Source organism: Ctenocephalides felis, unplaced genomic scaffold (assembly GCF_003426905.1).
Source record: "Ctenocephalides felis isolate EL2017-DRISC unplaced genomic scaffold, ASM342690v1 CF-g0.4_SCAFFOLD_01886, whole genome shotgun sequence".
Lineage (NCBI taxonomy): Eukaryota > Metazoa > Arthropoda > Insecta > Siphonaptera > Pulicidae > Ctenocephalides > Ctenocephalides felis.
Window position 1 is genome coordinate 178,582,295 of NW_020538040.1, and position 26,197 is coordinate 178,608,491.

Genomic DNA, 26,197 nt, shown 5'->3' on the forward strand with positions numbered 1-26,197 from the left:
TATGCTGTGCGCTATGTTGTATGCATTGGCCTCTCGCTCGCCCATGTGTTCGGTTGATATCTCATCTTCTCTCTATCCCGTGTTGTACGATATATACGCGATATTGTAACGCGCAGGGCCAGGCGTGCTGCGTGCTTTAGCCCTGTTGGATGCTCTCGACCGCTATTATGGCTTGACGCTTTCACGTTAAATACACTTGCACTATCTAGCGTCAACTGCTTTGACGTTTGTTCTCCTAATGTTGATTTATGCTTTAAATATTTTCTTAGAATTAGAACTGATACTATTTTATGTTCGTGTTTTTTTACATTACTAGTGTTTATAGATGTTATGAACTTTTTCCACTAGATTTACTTGTTTTTTTTTTCAGATTTTTTTATTTATATTGATGTAACGCCCGATATTTGAACCTATCTAATATATATTATATCAACATAATTCAATATGTAGAATTTGTATTATGAGTGGAAAGAATACGAAGATGTAAATATGAACAGACTACTCTCAGTTCTTTGCACAAACTTTATTTCATAAAATTACAGACTTTTCGAGACCATGATATATCCTCATCTTCAGTAAAAAGTATATATATTAACACATTATAAAATATTAATTATAAATTGTGTTTAAATATGGATGAACTACCAATTCAATAATTCAATATAGCTTGATATAATTTAGTACCTACTGATTAATTTTACCTGAAAATATACATCAAATATAAGTTAAATATTAAATAGCATTTTCGTGCAATAAGTTGAGAGCTGGCAATCTTTCGCGCTATAATAATTTATTATGTGGGTAGATATATGTATGTCCAAATTATTCCAATAAAGCAATTAACACTGATTAATTAATTAGAAGTGAAATTCAACTTAACGTATAGTATAATTTCAATGAAGGTCAATGACTTTAGCGTCATATATATATTTCAAGAACATATATCCCTTTTCATAGCTAACATCAATAGACACGAGATTCAGGAAATAGATTAGATATGTCGGTTTATGTATCAATTTGCACGTGTGAATGGCTTCCAAGATCAGATGATATGAACCGAAATAAAGCACTTGTTGATCGCTAGCTATAAAACTTTAGAACTTACTAATAGAGTAGAGCTTATTTTATCAAATTTAATGTGAACTGCACTATTCATTTAGCTTCTAATCGATTTAATATTTCATGATTATATACATACTTTGCTGTTTATATCACTTCATTTTTTTGTCAGAATACAATTTTAAAATTGTCACTTTGTGCAGCCTCACTTTTCTCATTTTACTTCATGATCGCGACTAAAACTTTTGCAACCTATTTTAAATAATCAATTAACTATGTTGGAAATTTAATTTTTTAATTGTGCTTGAATATTTTATTTATTTTTCTTATCTAATAATGTGCAATTACATTAATCTAATTTTGATTCTTTCTGAAATGGATTCGAACTTAAGTTTGTACGTTCTTTCCGAAATGAGAATGAGGAAACCGGTTGCTTCATGTAAAATCCGAAGATTATTGAAAGCGTTATACTCGATCAACCGGTTACCATATCTTGACCGGTCAAGGTCGAAAGGACCGCGGGAGTTATGTCACCATGTTAAGAATTAATTGAACGGAATCTTGTTTACGCTGAACCGATCAGTTTGTTGACAGCCGTCGGCGTGAAAGTCGCGAAATGTACGCTGGATTATACTACTACCGGCGATGAGTCATAGATTAATTTTAGTGTTATATTTGTAATTAATAAATATTATATTAATATCGGGACAGGATTGATATAAAAATGATTAAAGTAAGCGCTGTGTAAATGTATGTTTTATTAAATTGCAATATTTACATGTGATTTGTGAAATTGTGTTCTGAGTTATAAGTTTACATAAAATACACATTTTTAACGTATTGTTAGATTATTATGAAGGAGTATAAAATGTTATGACTCTATTCGTATTTTCAATATAAAAGCTTACGTGCATTGCGTTCACATAAGTAGGAATATTTGTTTTGTTTTAAATAGCACTAATGCTTTACGAAATAACGTAAAAGGGAACAAGAGTTCTTTGGCTTTTTGGTTACCTTTGCACGACATATTTGCGAAGTCTTGCAAATACGGTTAATTAAACTGCTTCGCACTGATTATTCAATGTAGCTATTATTTCATAAAATCTCTTTAAAATTAAAAAAAATATGGTGAATTTTTTGTCTCCTGGATGTCTCCCTTTACACCGTCTGTAAGGTAAAATGAACCGGGTGACAATATTTTGAAAAACAGCAAAAAACATATTTCTACAATGATGAATTCTGGCAGTTTTACTGAACATAGTCAGATAGTTGTTTGTTCGATAGGTGGAATTTGTTGTGTTGTAATTGGTTTGGTTTTTCAGATATAGTTGCTCAAACTCAAATTGGACCTTTGTGCCTTGCCCTACTCTACATTTTATGAATGCGATTTTAAGTCATAATATTTAACGAAAAGTTACCATTTCGTGTGTCAGTTCATAGAATGTGAAAGGCCAAGTGATCGTGTATTCTAATCTCGTGCTGCTCGTAAAAAGGATCGTTTACCGGCAATATTCGATTTTGCGGTAGCCAATTATCTTCCTATGATTTACCTACGAGAGCACGGGGCCGGGTTCATGTTTCATAATCGATTCACTCAGACCGTGAAGCGGGCCACCGAGAGAGCTGAAAAAATAACAAGATTCGTTATCAGCAAGAACAGTGGTGGTGCCTGCACCGCGCCAGAGCAACGTCCGCTCTGATGTGCCAGTTCAAACATAAGTTCACCATTAACATTGATGAGGAATTATGGTCGTACGGAAATAAATTTCTTTGCCTTTGTTTCGCCAAAGATGAGAAAATAATATATGTACTATCTATTCAAATACATTACTTTGCCTTTGCCTTTGGCTAGCTGACAAGAATAAACTGTTATGTTTGAATCTTCAATTAAATTAAAATCCTTCTCTCGTCTACTGAACAGTTAGAGTGAAATGAGGTGTATGATTTGCAGAATCTAGCACCCTCGTATATGTGAATTGTGTATTGATTATGTGATAAAGTGAAATAAGTCTTTTGCAGTGAGTAATAATTGTCACATATATATCTGCACCATGTGTTTCTGTAGATTATTAGTTTTTGCAATCATATATTTGTTGCATAGATCAAGCAGTTATTGAACATCATATAAACAAACACTACATGCACTGTTGACCCATTAAGGTGGCCAATATTTCAAGTTGCAATATATATATATATATATATATATATATATATATATATATATATATATATTGTTTTATACAAATTCAGAGTATTAAATACGTATTGAAGGCACAATGTTTATTGTAATAGTTCAAAACGCAGGCACCCCTTATAAAAACCAGATATACTCAATTACTGATAGGTTATATCAGCCCTTTAAAATTGATTAAAAATGATTAGTTGTGAGATATTAACGGTTAAAGGGATACATAATGGTGAATTCCTTAAAAAGTAATTCAGTATCTTAGATTGTACTTACTTTTATTGCTGTTAAGTAGAAGAGGGTAGATATATATTTGTGAAACAGGCGCGAACACATATTTTTATGATTAGAATTTTCAGTTATCTTATTTTTTATGTTTTTTTATATTCAGTTTTTTGCATTGACTTGTTTATGTTACTTTTATCACTATTCAAATATAAGTTCAATTATTCATAAGTATATGTATTTCATCTGATTCGCATAGGTATAATTCAGCAGAAAAAACATTTCGTTGTTCTCTCAATTTCATATATAAGAGCTCTCGTTCTCGTGCTCTACCCATTTCTTATTTACAATAGTTCTCCATTGTTATCATCATAAATTCGCACTGGTAAATAAAATAGCACTTTATAAGCGGATATTTTCGATTAAGTTCAAATAACCGTAAGTTTTCTTTTTCGTACAAGGTATTTCTAGCATTTGGTGTATTCGTACTATTTCAGCAGGTATATGCTTTATATAATATGCTAGTAGTGCTTTGTAGTGTGGTGAAAATGTAATAAATCGCAACAATTTTGATCAAATTGTAGTTTTTTGGAGATGAAATTTTAGCTATTTCCTAAAGTGTTCCAAATTTTTTACGATTTACCAATTTCTTTTACTGATAATTATTCTTAGTTTAAACTAATTACGTGGCAAAATAAGTTCATTATTTGCTATCATAATTTAGTTTTTAATCGCACATAATTGGAAGAAAAAGTATGAAAATTAATAGTTTATGAACAAACAACAACAAATGATGCATATTGGCAATTGGCCATTGGCCATATGGTATATGGCAATTATTTAAAAAGACAAACTTTGTTGCATATTTGTTTCTAATCTACGTAGCAGACAAACCATGTACGTGCACTTAAAGTACATTGATAATGGCATTTCGCAATATTTCTTTCATAAAAGCTTTTTCTTGCTTATTCAATGTGAAATTTTTTTTACTGAAGTACCGAAAAAAAATTCGAACCCATCTCGATACCTATATCTTTTAAAGCATAATTATATTGCATGTCAAATATATATTATTCAAATCATAATTTATTGCTGTTAGAAGTCCTGAGGTTCTATTTTAAGTTCTTGACATACTTTTTAAAGCTTGACTTGATATGATTTATAATTTTATTTTAGTAATTGTCGTATATTAGTTTTATGTCTAAGATGTGTTACATTTCTCTTTTGAAATGAACTTACAAATTAGCTTTTGATGTTTCATATGCAACTGACATCGATATTTCCTAAACACAGCTTATTTGGGTAATTATGGCTCATGTTGTGTGTTACTTTGCATTCGTGTGGAGTTTAAAAAACGCGGCGGATTAAATTACATACTTTGTGGATTCAGAATGAACTTTTTTCTCCATGTTAAATAATAATATTCCATAGTGTTGCTCGACAATTTTGCTGCAAACACTACACAATACCTGCTTGTGCGATACATAAATGATGCAGAAATGTCTGGGAGTTGGAGCCGGGTATGCTCTTCAACGGCAATGTGTGAGCGCCCGTCCAGAAACAAGAACCCTTTGCGCCCGAGACTGAAGCTTATAGCAAAAACTAGGATTTATATATTTAGAGGCCTTTGGGGATATAGGCAATATACCTTTTTATATGAAATTTATTTCTCATTGTTTTCCTGCGGGATTACTTTTTCACTGGGCGCCTCGCATGATGACGGAGGGTTGAAATGAAGTCGCCTATTCAAACAATTTCACATAGATGTAGATACATAAATGTAGGAAGAGGTCTTCATGCAAATGTGCGAATTGAGTTCTCACTTTAAGTCAATTGGGTGTTATATATAGTCCGCCGTTACCTGAAATAAGGATTTGTACGGTATTTTTATATCAGAAACAACTATTCGCACGTAACATTTATTTATAGGTGATAAATAATTTTTCAACTTTCTTTCATATCATAAGTAGTAAAGTATCATGAACGTCGATATTTACTCGACACATTCGATTCCTTATGATAAGGAGACGTGCTGATTACTTTTTAGACAAGGCAGGTCTAGCCGTTTTGAAGATACGGAGCAAAAAGAGCCAAAAATGGTTATTAAGTTTTTGAGAGAACGGAGCACCCGATTTCAATAATTCAAAAAACGTTCTACTTGTATTAAAAAAAGAAAGATAAATTTGCTAAGGCAGGTTCAGCGGTTTCGGAGATTGAGTAAAAAAAGTAAAAAAAAAATGCCATTTGCAGGTCAAAAATGATCATTTGACACATGCACATCAAATTATCAGATATTTCATAGAGATATTAATAATAAGTATAAATTTTGTCTACATTTCTATGGGTTCCCTATCTCAATGTTTACCTTCGCTTTGAAAAAAAGTTCAAAAATTTCAAAATAAAAAAATTTCTCTAAAAATTTAAAATTTGTCATAGATCTCATTTTTTTTTCAAAGTCAAAAATCAGGGCTTTTTAAAAAAAAATTCAAATGTTTAACCCTACTGAAAGTTAATAAATAATTTACTTAAAAATGTATAAAATAATTGTTATTAAATACACATCATTATATTATTAAAACCCAAAACAGTCCATAGTATTACAAATATTGATTTGTTTTGTATATTCGAATCGATTCGGAATAATGGAAACTATCGAAAATGTTTTACATTTAAGATATAATATACCAATATAATAAATATTATTTTTATATATTTCGCGTATTAATAAGTATTTCTGGAATTTTTATTTGATACCGTTGAAAAGCACTCGTCTCGATAGTCAATATCTAGTAGTATCGATCCTTGGCTCGATATTCTTTCAGTTTAAGTACCTATTCTATATAATTCTAACTCTATTTATATTTTTTAATTCAGCCTAGAAGCTTACTCTCATTTCAAACTATTTACTTACTTTTAACTATTAAAAAGATATCAATTATTGTGCCTAAGTGTCACTGAATCTCTTCTGTTTGTATTTCTATGCTGTGTTCTGAACGCTTTTCATCAAAGTCACATAACGCTTCACAAAAGTGTGCGTTTATGATTAAACTTCACGTTTTAATAAATCCCAGCACTATTTGTCTTTCTATTATAATTTAATGTTGGATATACAGTCCCTTATATAAACATCACATGTAATTCTGAATTCCATCTCTCGCATTACCCTCGCAGACTTATTTTCGTATAATTAGCGGATATGTACTATAGGAATCACTGCAGGGTGTAATACTTGTTATTATTTCATTACGCTTTTTTAATAAGGTACTTCTACTTGGATAACTAAATAAGCATGCTCTTTGCATTCAAAGAAATAAAAATTGTTTTTATAATGAAAGAAACAAGTTCGTGCTTTAGCTTTTGGCCCCGGAGAAATTGAACACAACTTATTAAATTAAACAAGTACGAAGTTAACCTTTTAAATTCAATTATATTTATGGTGTTATTTTCTGGCTTTGATACAAAAAAAACCCTCAGGAATTTTGCTTTTGAATTTTATGTTCATTGTTTTTATTACTTTTTAAGTGTTGTATATTTTAAGAAATTGCCGTTTTCATAAAGGTTATTATCATACTTTTTCATCGCAATGATTTATTTTTTGATTCAATTCGTAATCTCATTGCACGTCTATAGCCTTCTTTACGTGAAATATTTATTTTTAAATCTGTGGAAAATAGTTTTCCGTTGCAAGTCTGTGCGCAGCTAGCATTTGCATAATTAAAATTTTTGTTTGGGACTGTATACTTCATTTTTATTAAACTTTTAACTTCATCAAAATAAATTGAAATAAATACATAACAAGCTTTTTAATTAGCTAATTTTCATATCATATTATCATAGCGTACTGCTATCTTTTAAGCAATTTACTCAAATTCATTAATTAATCAGAAATTAAATTATTTTTTAGAATACAATTTTCTCCATGTTAACATCGAAATTCGTTACAATTATGTTCCTTTTATAAACTGATGCTGCCAACCGTCATGTTGTTCCTGCAAATCCTAGGATTAGTTGCTTGCGTTAAAATATTGATTACACGAATAACGTTTTACTGTGGTAAATTCGGCTCTGTTTCACATCCTTCCTTAATTATGTAGAATGATATATTAACACGTCCAATTTATATAATAATGTTGCAGAGAAATATTTTTAATTTTGGTACCCGATTAATAATTTAAAATACACCCAACTTTATTACTAAAATAAAAGTACTTAAATACATTTATATGTAACTGCAAATAAGAAAATATTTTGAAAATCTTATTATAACATCTGATTAGCGTCGCTTGGCGGAAAACTCAATTATAAGGCGATTATAAGCATAGTTTGCGAACAGCACGTAGTACATTATTAGTTTCATGTCGCTGAGTGCAGCAAATAGAGATTAAAAGCTTTAGTTCTCCATTACAGAATAGCAATAATTGATCCATTGCACGAAACGTAGGTACATGGAATATCTTCCAAATCATCTAATTATTCGACATTTTGCAATTACACTCCATTAATTATGTATTACACAATCTTATAAGATTAATAAAATTTTGTACATTATTTTTTTTGATTTGATAATTTTGATTAATTGATAATTGAAAATTACATGTTTCACACGAAACTTTGAATGACAAAGAACTGAATTCAAACATATTATGGAATCAATAAATACATCTGATTACCATTACCGGTTTTAAGAAACATATATTTCAAAATAAGTATTTCGTAACCATTTTCATTTTGTTCTAAGTATCGAACATACAAAATTAAAAATTCATGAAAAATCTGCTGACTCCATAGCTGCAAAAAATGTTATTTCACTACCATAGGTAATAAATATATATGAAAACCTTTTCAACGCCGTTAAAATTTCATGCGCTTTCCACGTTTTTAAAATGAACATGGTAGATAATTAAAAATCGATGTTAATGCAATATGAAACTAGTACTACCTACCTGCTTATTACGGCTACACAAGTGCGAAAAAAATCATTAGAATCACGAAAGCAAAGCTTATTTCTGCAAACAATTCTCCGGTGTGTATGAGTTTTTCTGGTGGCTATTAAAAGTGAATGAAGCTTTGGCGTGGTATAGTGCACCCTTTTTTATAATGCATGGTCCTTATATGTCCTTTATTTGAAGTACTTACTTTAATCCCTGGCAAGCCATGGTCAAGAGTTAAAAGGTTAAAAGCTTAAAAACCTAAGTAACTGTTCCAGGATTTCTACTAGTTGATCTTTTATTGAGTTGTTTACTCAAAGATGTTTGCCAAGACAGGGAGGGGTCGTGGAGTTCCAGGATGTTACTATTCGGCTCTCACGTGGTGTTTGCTCCATTCTTTAATGTGTTATGTACGATGCGAACAGTTAATTTCCTAATGTAACCAGTTAATTTACAAAGCTCTCGTCACTCCCAACGACGAACTCCCCTAATTGTGGAACTGATCTTTAATTTGTACTAATCATTAGTGCGACTTCAAAGAGCTTTCGCGTATTATGGTACGCTCCATTTCTGCTCACAGAATTTCAACAACAAATTCCGTAAATCCCCATTGTGCTTTCAAACCTATTCAGAGAGACGCCAGAATCTGTAGAACACTCCACCATTCGCTGGTGCTTTGTTCGACAGATTTATTTTATCGCACATTGTGTAGAAAGTACTTACAATGTACGTTAGTTCTATTTTTCCTTTTGCTCGCTTTTTTGGCAACTTGTTTTTGTTGCTCTATGAAGAATACGGCAATTGCTCACGTCGACGTTGGAGGTAAATGAATGTTGCTGAATAGCATGTTCTTTCACCAAATTCAGGAAATAAACCCTTTTAATAGTCGAAGTGCTTTATTTAAAAAATAATAGATTAAGTAACTACTTAAGTAGTTAAGTAGTTATGTTTTCGTTTGTATATTAAAAATTAAAATGAATATATTAGGTTGGCAACTAAGTAAGTGCGGTTTTTAGCTTATGGTTTTAATTGAATTTTTACGTTTGCTGACGTAGTCTAAATGTGATATACCTTTTGTTAATGGATAGTAGACAGTTAAGATGTCTATCAGTAGTAAATAGTTTTTTGATTTATTGCGTAGTTTTCGTTTGACGTTCATTGAAGGATAGTAAATCAAATCTAATGTCATTTGCTATTCTATTTCTGCAAATGTAAAGAGGCATCTTATGCTCACAACAAGTTATAAGCTCAAAGTTTATGGAACCTTAAAAAACGACAAACGACATATCTACACATTAAATAATTAACGAAATTAAATAATGCAGTCGAAGGAAAGCGGCCTACATTGACAAATCGAAACGGTGGCTTATTTTATTATTGGCATCACATATCTTTGGTCACTCGGCAAAACTTATTGGAGTTTGGTTGGGATGTTTTGCAATATCCACAATGCAATTCGTGCTGGCCTTGCACCTTCTGTTTGGATCTTTACAAAACTCCTTGAATTTAAAAAAAATTCAAATATCATGGTTGTCAAATTCTACCTGGATTAGCTTTTTGCTAATAAATACCTGAAGTTTTATGAAAGTAAGATAATGATACTGCTTGAATGATGCCAAAAATTCATTGATCAAAATGAGCAATACTTTGCAAAATAAAGTTCTTAGTTCCATGAAAAAGTAGTTTCCAACCTAATATAAAAAAATTAAATTCTAATTTGAATTAATGTAGTTATTACTTATGAGAAATAAAACGAATTCAGGAATAGCACTGCTGTATCTAGTATTAATTATTGCAGTTTTACGAAAAAAATAATATAAATTAGTTTTTCCTTATCATAGGTCATATAGTCTTACCTTAAAATGAAAATTTTAACATGTTTCACTCATCATCATTTTTTAGAACTGTTGAATCACTCAGCCAGTTTCAAAAGGTAATGTTTCATAAACTTTGTTTATGGAACATAAAACATTTGCCATTACTTTTACATCATAGCGAACGTGTGTTAGAGATGAAGCATTTTTTATATTTTGAACTCTCGACTTTTCGTAAGTTCAAACGAATTTAATTAAAATATTTACACATTAAATTCATATTGCACGAAATAGTTCAAGAGTAATTTATCAAGCATTTTCAAAAATTTGATTACATAAATTATAAAATGTGTTATTTAGTTGTTTGATCGGAAAAGAGATAATGGTTTATTTCCTTGTTTTGTCAGAAATAGGAAATTAATCAGGAAAAAAGGTTTCCTTAATTTCTGTATTCTATAAAACATCTGCGGTGCTCATAAATATTCCTCTACTCTACCTCACCCCCTGATCGTGATATCAAACTCCAAAGTCAAACGTAAGGTGTATACTTTGTAATAACTGATAGTGTTTTCATATTGATTTAATAATAACACTTTTCGAATCGCCCCTGGTCGCGCGATTCGATTTCAATGTATATATTGAGTGCCACGGAAATGAACATAAAATGCTTTATGTGTATAATCTGTGAAGTCATAAATATTCCATTCCTCGGTTAGCTTCCGAATTCACGCATATATCGGCGACACTAATCAGTGCTGTTTTATCAAATCAATGGTCAGGGTTGTTTTGAAATTGTATAGCACTCGACTAACAGTTTCATATTGAATTAGTTCTTTTTATTAATATATAATCTACTAGAATTTTCTCTCATGGATAGAAAAAGCAATACTTACTCATTCTTCAACTCTATCCTCTGAAATATAATATAATTCTCTTTAACGGACATTCTAGCGTGAATTTCAGTTATTCGAGGAAGAAATACCAAGAAATACTTGACCTTTATTTTATCTGTCGTATATCAAGTAACAATACAAAATTAAAGCATGTTTAAATATTTTCATAATTGCTCATACATTATTTTTATTCCATGTTATCCCTGCCTTTGTAATTCCACGACTCCTAATTAACCATTACATGTTTTAACATTCCGACCACTCTTTGATATGTAATATTTGTAAGATTTTATTTATAATGTATTCTGTGAGTAGCAAGCAGCACGCTTATATTCATTAAAATATTCTCTCATGTACGAAAATCTCGAGCTTTTGAATATTCAACTCGCCCCGGTATGTCCATCTGCACGTACTACTCGAGGTGCCACGGTAATTAGTAATTGAATACAGAATTATTCATGTTTAATTACCATAAACGCATCCCTGACGGAATCATTCATATTAGACATCGATAATACATTGGAGTAACTCACAATTAGACACTGTATATCATTGGAGTTACTCATTGATTATATTGCATAGTTCTGTTAATATTGTATTTGTAGTTCTGGTCGAAGTATGGCATTTACTTCGCTTGATTGGACTAACTGGCATAATATTCGAACGCCAAATTAATATGCATACAATAATATTCATTTCTGTAGGACCGTAAACAAGAAACTGTTATGTGAACATGCAATTAGGACTTTGATATATAAATGATCGGGCATGGATAAGTTCATCCTTGTACTAAAATCGTGCTTCTAGATTTAGTGGTACTTATGGTCTATTTCATAGTAAATCTTCCGAAAATTCTATCTGTGGAATTTTAATAGAAGGTATCAATTGTACTTCATTTTATTTGCGTATTTGACCTGCGATATGAACTTCAGGTTTCTATGAGCTGTTTTGATAATTTGACTTAATTACGTAGGTTTTATAGGTGGCAAATCAACAGTTGCGCATCTATGTGATGATTCTTCAATTCAATTCACAATTCCTGTAAAAGTGTTGATTATTTTTATTGATGTAGCAATGCTGGGTGAGGCTTATTTTCATTTGGAAACATATTGATATCTGTATTTTCCGTCTTACCTGGAACCTCTTATTGAAATCCCATAGCTCTTATCACAAATATTCGAGTTGCCTTCACTTGATTTTAAATTGATATTTCTTGAACGATTTTGAAGCTCCTTGTTAACTGAGATTTGAAACTTTTTTTATTCTCCAAAACCAAATCAAACTTGATGAGTCAGTCTTTTATTCTCTAAAGTTAAAACCTGATCATCCTGATATTTGACTTTACCGTCATATTAAAAAATAAAATTTTTCATAAGGCAAAAATTTATTTTACCGACATTGACAAATTGCACCTTCATTATAACATTCATTTTTAGGTTATTTTTATTCTGAATTCGTATTCGCAATTACGATTTTTCCGGCAGGCATGCATGTGGCTCCATGACATTTCAAATGCAGCACAATAAGCTTTTTTTTGTCGAGATGCGAAAAATTCTATAGAATTTGATATCCAATATTAATATTGGAAAGATATGCAGATATTTTTAAAGCGGTTTGAATATTTTGTGCAGATCATATTTTATATAAATACATTCGTTTGATGATAATTGATGATTTGCGGAAAGGTAAATCTGTTGTATACCCAAGTATATATAGCTTTTTCATTCATTTTCGACAACAAACCGAAGTTTCACGCCATGAGCTTTGCTTCATCTTTTGATGTTCTATATTCTCTTTGTTTTGCATCATTAATCATTTGCATTTTTACCTTGTATATCCTACCTTACATATTCTTGATATATTTTAGTCTTCATTTTCCAGTACGGGAAATACGTACAATTTTGTCCATACGTGGTATATATGGACAAAATGACACAAAGGCCTTGTTTAAACATTGATTAGTTTTATTAACGTGTTTGTAATTGTATACACGAAGAAAGCCATAATCATAATCCTATCAGGTATCGAGCGTCATTGTCGCAGTAATCAGTTCAAACGTTATGCGCCTTGAAAAATTAATTTTGAGGGTGTTTTTTGGGACTTATTTATTGACATTCGTAATTATTGTGTACTAGTGATTTCGATCAGTTCTATTGTAATAATCAAGTATTTTGTCGAAAAAATTATGCCCTTTTTCAATTTTGGACAAAAATATACTTATACAAGGGACAAAATGACATTGTACTATTTCGAAAGGGTCAAGAAAAAAAATTAAATCTGTCAAAATTTCTACTCCAACTATGGTAGAAATAAATGCTAAAAACTTGTTTTTAGCCTCACACAGGCCTCATGTGCTAATGTCCCAAAAAGAACGAAACCATATATTTGTGAACTACATTCTTAAAAATTAGCATCTCAGTATTTTCTTACCCTATATGTCATTTCGTCCGTACTATATGGACAAAATAAATATGTTATAGTGTCTACTCAAATAAAATACTGTCTTACTGGTAATAAAAGAAACAAAGATGAGTAAAAATCATTAGGTTATGGTTTATGATGTAATTAAAAAAATAATTATCATTAAAAAACAAAGCACCGTATTATTTTATCCGTACTTCCCCTCCTAGTTTCAGAGTTTTTGGAATATGTTATTAGCTTTTGTTTCTTTATGTATGAATCTTCACACCCCAACCGTAGTAGTTTTCATATTTGGCTCAAAATAGTTTGTCTCGATGGGCCTTTTCCATGTCTTTTTTTATTATTTAGGTTTGGATAGGACAAAGAGCAAATGCCAAGCTGATGCAAATTATTAATATTTGAGCAGCAATAAATATATTATTTTATTACGCTGTAAATAAAGCGCATATAACGAAAGAAAGTTTTTCTCGCAACATCGTTTCTATGTATCACTCCCGCGGGACGACCTACGGGTTTTCGCACGGCCGCGCAGTCCACGTACGTTATCTCGCTAATTAACATTTATTGTTGCTGCTGCGGTGGCTTTAATCTTGATTAAACATAATTTATTTGTTTTTCTATTAAAAGTTAAGTCGATAATTACTTGCACGATAATTGTCAGTCATCATTTCACTTTCGACGCGATTTTAATTGCGACTAAACACACAAACTTCAGTGTGAACTTGCGGTTTTAATGACCTGTGTAGTACATCTACTGCATCATAAACACGTATTTTACCCCGAAGGCATAATAGAATGCGTTATAATTATGGACTGTTTTGTTGTCATTATAATATCGTGCTTCAATAATATTTTTGTTTGCGAAATATATAATTTAGTTAACACTAATAATATGTTGAAATAATGTTATTATATTACGATCATCAATTCTATTTACTTTAGTTACAATTTACAATTTCAATATATTTTTTCCGTTCCGGTTTCTAGCAATTTACAATTACTTATTGTAAGATTTTAATTTAACCAAAGCTCATTTCAATTTTAAATGAAAATCTTATGTATCAAGCGTGAAGGTACAACACTAGTCAATGTAATTACTAACAGAAGATTTTAATTTCTATCACCGTTAGCGATAGAATAGAATTTCATACACGTATATATTTTTAATAGTACTATCTTTTCTGTTATATCAACACATTGTAACTATTTGTGCAAAACTGTAAATATTGTGCTATAAAAATTATTACCCATAAAACAAGAATTAAATTCGTAGATGGCAACATTTATCACATTGATAATATGAAATTTACATCGGTTATTAAAGTAATTTGGTGATGTATGTAAAAAACAAAAGAATTTGGTTATACAATCTATCAAAATTTTCTGGAATATCATCAAATGGGGGTTCAATCAACTGCTTATACTATAGAATTTAAAAAAATCATATATACAATTCTGTAAATACCATTGTACCATATTTTTTTTTTACTTATGGTATAAGATTTACACAGTTACTGCATTACTACATTTTAGTTCGTCGATAATATTGATCACATTTATAATCTCAAATATGCATAAACATCTTCAAATAGTTTATTTTTTAATAATTTAATATTTTTGTTTCGGTTGAAAATCTTCTGTATCATTTTGTCATATTTGCGTAATGTGTTATTCGTTTTTATGATTCTTACATACTAGATTTATTATATTTAAAAATGACATTTATAATTCTATATGCCATGATAATGGTCTTGACCAAACATGACATTTCGGTGATGTTACCTATAAATAAAAACAGATCAATTTTAGTAATGTAATTTATATACAATTCTTTGAAATTTCCTGAAACATGTGGAAAATATGGGTATGTAAACTGTTATTGTTAATACTATGGAATAATATAAACCATATAGCTTATAATTATGATTACATTATAATTATAAAATAATATTTATGTATAAACATATATGTCAACATGTATGTCAAGTAGTAGTGACATCGGTTTTCATTTGGAAACAGAGCAATATTTGTCCAAGTGAAAATAGTTTTTATCGGCATTGCTGTATCAAAAAATCATCAATATTACAGAAATTGTAATTATAAAAAAATTATCATGGAGTTGGAACAACTGTGTGCGTTTGCCACGTATAAAAATTGATGTAGTTATATAAAATTATCAGAACAGCTTATAGAACCTATTATAATGTGCGGCATATATTTCCCAATGTAACGTATCTCATAAAAGTCAAAATTTGGGGTCAAAATCGAAAAATATTAAATAAAACCAAAAAATCTTCAATCTGGTAATTCTTCTGGATAACAAAGTCTTATAATTTGGGGTCCTTTTTACCTTAAATGACTTAAGTATTCACTTAAAATGATCTACTGAATTTTTAGATTTCAGCAGTAAAATTTGCAACATATTTTTAGATATTCAATTGCAAATAAGCTTGCAGATTACCCAGTGTCAGTCGGGAATAAATACGTTTGCAAATTATTGCTGAATTATACAAAAACACTCTATATATCATTCAATTAAAACTCAATAGTAATTTAAGGTAAAAAGGGCAAAGAAGCGACCGAAATTATAAGATTTTATTTATAATGGACAAGAATTACCAGATCGGAGATTTTGTCGTTCTTTTATTTTTTCCGATTTTTTGGTATATGATTTCTCATACATATGCCAAAACGCATACTAAATATAGACAACTTTTTTTGTGGACCTGTGTAATTAAAAAAAATCTAATGAGTAATTAATATTATTTTAGTTAGAAGTGAGTTAATAACGTCAATATCTTGTACAGTTGTCATAGTAATTTGGCTATGTTTAATTAATTCGCAATCATTCGTAATTTTATAGGACATAATCAAATGAGGGTTTGTAGTCTGTAATTGCTTACACTATATAATGATGTGATATGAACCATATGCATTATAATATTTATGTATAAACTGAGTTATTATGTATGTGAAATGAGTAGTTATGATTATTTTAGATAGATGCAAGTTGATGATGTCAATATCCTCCTGTATTCGGATCAAATATTCTGTATCGCGAATAGTTGAGGTCAGAATTGAATGCAAATGAAAAATTCAGTCTCATTCGTAGATGACTACCAAGATTGATTAGTATTCATTAATGTCTCCATACACTGACTGACTGGATGGGTTCCGTATGTGTTGGCACAGAGGGCATTGAACAATAGAACGACCGGAAACTAATATAATATCCGTTATGTTGCGTTCGCTGTCCCATTGTCAGCTCCGTATAGAGCTTATGCATTATTACTTCTAGGGTTGTGGTTCAATGCTTCCATTGTACCGAACAGAATTTCGATAAGTTTCGAATTAATCCGCTCAATTCGGTTTACTTCAATTTTGCTGCGAAAATATTTTGATCTGATACTCTACTAAATTTCCAACCAATATCATCACGTTTCATTCACTGTAAGCTTACAATTTCTTATATCCCATGTTGTATTTTGATTCCACGTGTCTACTTTTTATATCTATTAATGTTTTATTTTTCTTTTCAGAGAGGTAGTGACGAACTGTTAGCGCAGACAGCTATTATGGCTCCGGCTTCCGAAAACAATATCCAAGATTCGGCGACGAAAAAAGTGAAATTGGAAGGTGCCACAAACAAACCTTCGCGCGTTATTCACATTCGTAACATACCCGCTGAGTCATCGGAAGCTGAGATCGTCCATTTAGGTGTCCCATTCGGCCGTGTCACTAATGTCTTGGTTCTCAAAGGGAAAAATCAGGTCGGTGAAAATGGATTATTTCTATAGAAGTATATATAGTAGAAAATAAATCTCGGTTTGCTTACCTGTGTAATTTGACTGGGATCGCAGACTAGCACGAATTAAAGTTAATTTCTTAAATATTTTTTGTGCAAATACTCATTTTGTATTGCTAAATAATACACTCTAAAGACCGTTTGGTAGGATAATTTACTTCAATTGGAATTATATATCTATAAGATTTAAAAATTTATCTTCATTTTTACAAACTTGGTGAGATGTAGTTAATTTTTATTATTGACTCTTTTATTTACAACTGTCCAGTAAAGGACATTCAGTAAATTTGATGAATTTACAATAGTCGGCCGAAAAGGGACATTGTACACTACATTGGCATGTTGGAAAAAACAACTCAGTAGTTGTTTTTTCCATTCGATATAAAATTCACAATATTTTATTGATAATTATATAATTTTAACTATTTACTTATTGTATAATTTCTTATAAAAAATGATTAAGTTATTTCCATTTTTTTTTTCAGAGATGTAGTTAATGCAAACTACTTTTAGATAAATTTTGATCAAGATTTTTAATTAAAATTATTAAACAATTAGTCAATTTTACAATTAGTTTACTCATTTATTAGTAGTTAATAAATATTCAACAATTAGTTTTTTGTGCAATAACAATATTAATAATGATGATAAAAAAACTTAAAAAGTAATATTTAAAAAACTTAAAAAAGGAATGGATTATGTATCTTTTCTGCAAAAGGATAAAATTATGTAGAAATATTTTAGAAATTGAGAAGCAAAAATTATTTACCTGCAATATTGATCTATATATCCATATCACTAGTTTTGTGTCAAATGGTAAAAAGAATGATTGAATATTTGAAAATTTTGACTTGATATATGGCTGTATTGGAATTTTGTCACACAGATATAGGGCAAATATACAGGAAGGTCCAAAGCGAAAATTATTTTATTTTTTGCACATTGACGAGAGGAAAACGGCCCATATTTGATCTTAATTAATATTGTTTCTCAATTTCTAATTTTTTCTATAGTAATTAATAATTATTAATAATTAACTAATAATTTTATCTTTTTGCAGAAAAGATGTATAATTCATTCTCATTATCAATAATATTATTATTTCATAAAAAATATTTTTGTCAAAAAAAACCTGATGATGGAACGTATCTATTCCCGAAACGACGTAATTAAACAACTGCAAAAATCTAATTATTCGATCAATTTATTAAAAAATCCAGGAATTATTCATATAATATTTATCCAAATAATTAATCTCAATTGTTATTTGGTCCTTACGTTTCCGTATTTGATTCTTAATCTCGATAGTCATTGGATTCTCGGTACATTCAAATTTTCTGCGAATGCTGACAAATATGTCGATTATTCAAGAAAAGTTGGTTCAGTAAGCTATTTCGGCACGACAATGAGAAATTAATTAACTTTTTAAACGATGTCTTTGCTTTGAGTGCACTTAAATCGTGAAGAAAATAGATGACTCGAGATGGAAACCGTCTCCCGTGGTGACATCGCATAATATCAGATAAGAGATCTTCACGTCGATTTTCTATTACGCGTTTTGTTGAGTTATTTCGCTTACATTCTCTGAACTCTATCGCGTTTTCCAAATATATATGGAACTCTGTCTGCTTTCCTGCCTTATCGCGACCGCGTTCTTTCACAATTGAAATGGTGGTACATACAAAATAAATAACAATATAATTTATTGATTTAATAAATAAAACCGCTCTTCAGAATTTTTAATTCTACTTCAACATTATTATCAAAACAAATAAAATGATAGCAGTAAATTTTAATCTTTTTTTTTCAATGTAGAATCGAACATACTATTTTCTTTCGGTATATAATGGGTTCATAACAATAAACCTTACATTCATGCTTTTGGTATTATTCCACTTCCTAAATGTTGCACGGTCATGTGATAATCTATTGTAGTTTTTCACTTATTTTCAGTGAGCTTGTGAGGCGTAAGCTGTATAGGGTGAAATTGACAGGGGTGTAAAAATACTGTTATAAAAATGGAGAAAATAATTTATGGCATTCCAATGCTTTATACTGAACCTTGTATATACTCGACACATTTCTAGCTGTATTCATTATTCTTTTCTTCACTAAAGATTAAGTTGAATTTTTTTTACTCAAAATTTTACTTCAATCATCATAATTCATAACTCTGTGTCCTTCTTGTTTATTTTAATTTTTAATGTATTTGGGAAACAGTCATAATTGTGTATATACGTCAACTTACATATAATAAATTGAATATCTAAGTATAGGAGATGTGTCAGATTACATGATAGTTCTAATTTGAATACCTCTGATTTCGATGCGAGTATGATTATAGTGATTTGCTGTAATTTAACTCCAGGTATACAAGTTATACAGAACTAATGGATAGTACATTTATACCCCTTTCTGAGCAAATAGTGACATAACTGAAAACTGTTATGCAAACTTAGTCCTGCGCTTCGATATCCGTTAATTAATTATAAAGCGAGGCTTGGGGCGCTAACTTGGCAGATAAATCAATGATTGAGGTCTCTGGTCTATTTCATAAACAAGTTAATAATTTGATCGGTTATTACAAAATTATCAAATTATGATGTAAAATTGTCAGTACTGTAAAATATATTTCAAATAATATTGACATGCTGCTTCCGTGTTAATAAAGATTAGGGGATGTATTTTTAGAGACAGTTTTTGATAGGTTTTCTATTTATTTATTATTTGATGATTTTACCGATCCAAAATTTATAATTACGCGAACTTAGTTAGTTGATTTAATTAATATAGCAATTAAAATTGATGTTAAACTGCGTTTTGTACTCAATTTTACTGTGTTTACAAAATCTGTATTGAAAGATTACTGATATACTAAATTTAAAATACCTTTTTACTATATTTGTACAGGGTGTCCCAGAACTCGACGTCAAGCCCAAACGAGGTGATAATAGTATATTTTTTGTCCGATTTTTTTATTATATAAACTATCAAGTATTTTAGTATTTTACAATCCTGATTAAATGCGCTAACTGAATTGTTCATGTTATGATTGATCTTTTCTAATGTTACATTTATTACGGTTGCAGTACCAACCTCAACTGGATTTCAGAGGTCCAGTGACATAGTACAAGGTTAATCCCATACAAATAAGCTATTCGCGATTGCACACATAATTTCGATCGATATTATTCCGGATCCCAAATGCGCGTAACGGCTCTCGGCTCATCTGTGGCAGGCAACCCGTTTGACAGGCCCGACGCCCCCCAAGCCACGAACCATGAGCCACGGGCCGGAGCGTAGAGGTAGCCGTCGGGCTTAGCTTAGAGCCGGTCGGCCGGCTTGCAGCGGATTCTGGCTCCGGAAGCGCCGTAACGCAGTTTGCCTGCCAGCCTATTTCAGCCCCGCATTTCGTGTCGAGCGGCTTAATCAATAATGGAAGGCTTACGTAATTCGCAAAAATTAAATGAATTATTCAGATTCCTCGCGCTAGAACGATCACGGAATGCAAAGAGAAACACCAACCATGAGAAGATTTTAAGTTTAGGAAATACAAATGCAGTCCATTCGTTTACAGCGTTATGATAAATCAGCAGTTGTATCACGTGCTTCTTTTCCAAGTGTTGTTTTACCTAAAATGTATATGCTCGCCGGTTGTAATATGTAAGCGCGACGCTTGAACCGCTGAACAAAATACATAATATAAAAATAATGACGTAGACATTTTGCATCCCTACGTAATACAACAGGTTTTTGCTTACATTTCAAATCGTATTAAATGTATAATACTCTGTCTGGATCGTAATTTTTACATCATCAAAAAATATTTCAATACACATAGGAAATACGTGATCCACTCAATTTTTGCATATATATATATATATATATATATATATATATATATATATACGAGGTCTGTTCAAAAAGTACCCGGAATTTTCGTTTTTTCAAAAAAATATTTATTTATTCGTCTACATTAATGTGGTCCCCTTCAAAGTAGTCCCCCCCAGATATAATACACTTATGCCAGCGTTTTTTCCAATTTTCGAAGCACCCTTGATATTCACTTTTTGATATGTCCTTGAGCACTCTCAGCGATTTTCTTCAATCGAGGAAAACCGCCGTCCTTTCATGGGTCTCTTCAACTTTGGGAATAGGAAAAAGTCACACGGAGCCATATCTGGTGAATTTTTGCACTTTGCAACACTTTATTTCATTTTTTACGCAAAATTTAATACAAATTCTTTGACTTTTCAATTCTTCCATTGTAAAAATCGCCGAGCTCAGAAAAACACGTCGAACCTTAGCGACTACCACAGACAAAGTAAACAGTGAATATAGCTGAAAATTTCATCATACTTTAGGGGCATGTATACCAACACAATAAAAAAAAAATTTTGACAATCAGACACTCCAGACCCGCGAAATTTAATTATTAGTAATTCCGGGTACTTTTTGAACACACCTCGTATATATATATATATATATATATATATATATATATATACTAGCCGGCCCGACAGACTTCGTCCTGTCAAAAAAAATTGTAATGTGGCGGTGTTTTGTGCCTACCTTTTTTCTATTCTTTGCAAAAAATTATCCTGAACAGAACCGTCACCCTGGTAATAATTCGGTGTGAATTAAAAATAATTAAATAAAATACTATAAGCATTTAAAAGTAAGTAACTTTAATAATGTAAATCATAATTCAAAAATCAGTTCAATTTTCATTGTAGTGCTTTGATTACCTGGCGCATAGACAAACAAATCTGATGGTTTTCCAATACGGGAACAAACAACACACAATTTTCCATGTGAGAAACATGGGTTTTCTAAATTAATACCATCCTTTGAATATAGTTGGTCGATATTTTTTTTTTTAACTTTTACTGAAGATTGTGAGGTGACAATCCTAGCAAATCCATCAGCGAGTTTAAAAACTCCGGTGGGACGTCTTGGTTAGTTGCCGAATCAACTGATTCGCCTGTAATTTGTTCTTGAATTTTGAAATTTAATTAATTTACATCAATGTTTTTGGCTGTCAATATAGCTTGATTAATAGAAAGATATTTCTATGTTTATATAAATATATTCAAAATTAGATTATCAAAAACTACACAAAATGTCATGACAAAGATCATTGTTTTTTTTACAAATTGCGTTGCCTACTCGATTAAAGAAGAAAAGGGCTGTTTTTAGGGTTTTCCCGGCATTATTCGTTTTTTTCTCGCCGTAACAACCATCCTTGGACTTCATCGAACATTTTAAAAAAAGAATTGGCCAAATTGGTCCAGGCGTTGTTGAGTTATGCGCTTACCAACACATTTTGCGATCCATTTTTATATATAAGATATATATATATATATATATATATATATATATATATATACATCTACTTACATACAGATATACATACATTTATACTCATATAATACGCATACATATACATACATACACATACATACACGTAGACTTTATAAAAACTATGATAATTAAGTAACATGAAATAATACTTTGGTTAAATAATATGACTTTGGTGATAAAACTAATTGCACAAAATATTATGGCCTCAAAACTTTGTTGACGCATATCGAAAAAGTTCAAACTGCCGCAATACTGATTGACTTCTTTGGCTAGTCTATTTAAAGGGCTATTGTGCACGTACTTTTTTGAGGATTTTGCTGTATACATTAATCTATTGGATCAAAGTCCTGGCCTTGGAATGACAAATTGTATCTTTGCTGAGAGTTCTGGTGATTCAATAAAGCCGTTTACTATCTTGTAAAAGAAGAGCAAATCCGTGATTTTTCTACGCGCGGTAAAGGTGTTATTACTGCTTTTCTTTATGATGTCATCAGCGTTGCATTCTCATAGCATTTTATAGTAGGCAAAGTTCAACACATATTTCTCAAACTTATACTGCACCTTATTCAATTGTTCAGTGTTTGGAGACCAGACGATTGAACAATAGTCCTGAATAGGTCTGATTAGGGAAGAATATAGACAGTGATATATATAGACATATATATATATATATATATATATATATATATATATATATATTGATTGTTTCTTTTCCGAACAGTAAATCCAATAATAAAAAACAATTTGTTTTTTGAAGATGTTTAATACGACGTTTCGGAACTAGGTACGTTCCATCATCAGGTTTATTCTGTCAAATACAATGTTTTTTAAAATACTGATTAACATTAATTAACAATGGTCAATACAGATTAATTAGAAAAAAATTTTGTTATAAAGGAATGGATTATGTACCGGATAGATAGTAATAAGACTTAACTAAAAAAGGTTTTATATAAAATTGAGAAGCGAAAATTATTTACCTGTAATAATTTATATATCCATATCACTAATATTTTTTTTGTTAAAAACACTCGATTTTTTTGGAAGATATTTGTAGATGTTACGACTACACAAGACTTAAACACACTGATATGGATTTCTGTCTGCCAGATGTAAAGGACAAAGCACGGAACTCTTGGCAAAAATGATTTTTTATGGCTCTTGTTTGGTAATTTACGAAAAAAGGAAAAATATTGCTTTAGTAAATGTTGAGAAATATTATGTATATATATATATATATATATATATATACATACATACATGAACATGTATATGCACACTTACATACTCATACATACATATGCACATATCTATATATTAATGTATCCACAATTATACAAAAAACAAATTGTTTTTTATTATTGGATTTACTGTTCGGAAAAGAAACAATCAATATATTGAAAAAATCCAGGACTTATCTATTGAATATATATATATATATATTATTGTCTACACACACACACATCTATATATATATATATATGTGTGTGTGTGTGTATTTTTAATATATTTGATCATAATTACAGTTTTAACCACATATCAGAATTAATAAGTACTAACCTACAAAGTCGTAGTTCATAAATGATTAATTTTGATTCCAAATATTCACACGTATATTTTTTTTTAATTACAGGCGTTCTTGGAAATGTCTGATGAAAATGCTGCTACTGCTATGGTTGCCTATTTCAATAACTGCTCGGCACAGCTGCGTGGTCGCGCCGTGTACGTTCAGTTTTCAAATCACACCGAATTGAAAACGGACAAGACCCATTCCAATGCCGTAAGTTTAAAGAGTTAATTAATTAATGAAGAGTATAATGAAAGTTATTTTATTTATTATTTTTAATTTTTTTCTTGTACCTTGCTGGTTATATACCGTGCATCGGTATATGTACATGTCATAATGCCAACCAGCAGGGTACAATTGATACAAATGATAATGATATTTTCTGATAATTTTCTGATCTTCAGGTATTTACTGTTTATTTTTGTATGATTGCATATGTAGTGCATAATAAGTTTATAGTAACAATTACTATGAAAGTATTTGTATTTTGTGAAAAAAGCTAAATCATATAAATATGTCATTACGTTAAAGTGTGAAAATCCCACTCTGATTGGTTCTAGTTTATTTATCCTCAGAGCGCGTCCGCTCAAGCTGCCTTACAGGCAGTCCAGGCGTTCCCTGCTCCATCAGTAGCTGGTTCTCCGTTACCGGATGGTAGTGCCGGTGTTGTAGGTGGACCTAATACCGTGTTGCGAGTCATAGTTGAAAACTTGTTATACCCTGTTACACTCGACATACTGCATCAAATTTTCCAGAGATTCGGCAAAGTCTTGAAGATAGTCACCTTTACCAAAAATAGTACGTATTTGCAAATGAATCAATGTTAATTCCAACCGATATTGATCTATTTATTTGTTTGGTTTACAAAGATCTCATATGCGAACAGTATTATTTTCAAAATTGTTCAATTAATTTATATTTTTCAGACTCTTTCCAAGCTTTAATCCAATATCCCGACGCAACAACGGCACATAACGCGAAAACGGTATGTTTTTATCGATTATAACTTAAAACTTAAAAAATATCTTCGAATTAAAACCAAAATTTCATTATTTTTCAGGCACTGGACGGCCAAAATATTTACAACGGATGCTGCACACTGCGTATTGATTACAGCAAGATGCCTGCTTTGAATGTTAAATACAATAACGATAAATCGCGAGATTACACAAATCCTTCACTGCCAGCCGGAGAGAACGGCCCAGAAATTGTCGGCCCGCTCGCTGGTATGGGCGGGTTGGTCAGTGCAGGTGGACTGTCTGGAGAACTTTTGCTGCTGGCAGCAACTGGACAGCGGCCTGGCCTTGGCAGAGAACGTTTAGGTACAATCATGATAAATTTGAAATAGTAGCATCTACAGAAAAATTAAACTACTACGTAAAACGGCATTGAATTTGTACTGTTAGATATAGTACGTCACTGTTCCGGCGCTACTCGATCGATAGTGCTGCAAGTAATTTTGGGTTTGTGGTTTGCAAACAAAATATCTCAGTCACTCTATAAAAGAGTTTTATAGAATTTATGGACATTTATGTTGAAACTATTTATGAGCTTAATTTATTACTAATTACATGTATATAAACTTTTAAATGTTTAGCTCCTCATTCATAGAGATGAATTTAAATTATTCTGTCTTTTCCATACCTGACGAGCGATTTCTTTTTTAATTACAGCCGGTCCTGGTGTATTACCTCCATTTGCCCTTGGCTTAGGGTCACCTTTAGCTGGCGGCTTTCCGAGCGGTCTGGGCACTCTCGGCGGTGCTTTCGCTCTAGCTGGAGGAGCGCTAGGCGCTGCAACGACACCTCCAGTTCTTAGAGGAATATCGACTGTCTTGCTCGTTTCGAACCTTAATGAGGAGGTACGTATTACACCATTTCATTTCAAATTTTAAGTTTTCATAACACTTATAATTGTTTTCAATATTAATTTGCTA

At 31.0% G+C, this 26,197-nt stretch overlaps 1 protein-coding gene across 1 annotated transcript in view; it reads left to right on the forward strand.

The window, feature by feature from the left end:
* Nucleotides 1–26,197, forward strand: part of LOC113376778 (polypyrimidine tract-binding protein 1) — a 114,372-nt gene that overhangs the window by 82,564 nt on the left and 5,611 nt on the right. The window contains exons 3-8 of the mRNA XM_026616832.1: nucleotides 17,065–17,295; nucleotides 24,328–24,474; nucleotides 24,822–25,059; nucleotides 25,188–25,246; nucleotides 25,322–25,583; nucleotides 25,935–26,122. Coding sequence (XP_026472617.1) covers nucleotides 17,065–17,295; nucleotides 24,328–24,474; nucleotides 24,822–25,059; nucleotides 25,188–25,246; nucleotides 25,322–25,583; nucleotides 25,935–26,122 — 1,125 coding nt within the window. The remainder of the gene's footprint in view (nucleotides 1–17,064; nucleotides 17,296–24,327; nucleotides 24,475–24,821; nucleotides 25,060–25,187; nucleotides 25,247–25,321; nucleotides 25,584–25,934; nucleotides 26,123–26,197) is intronic.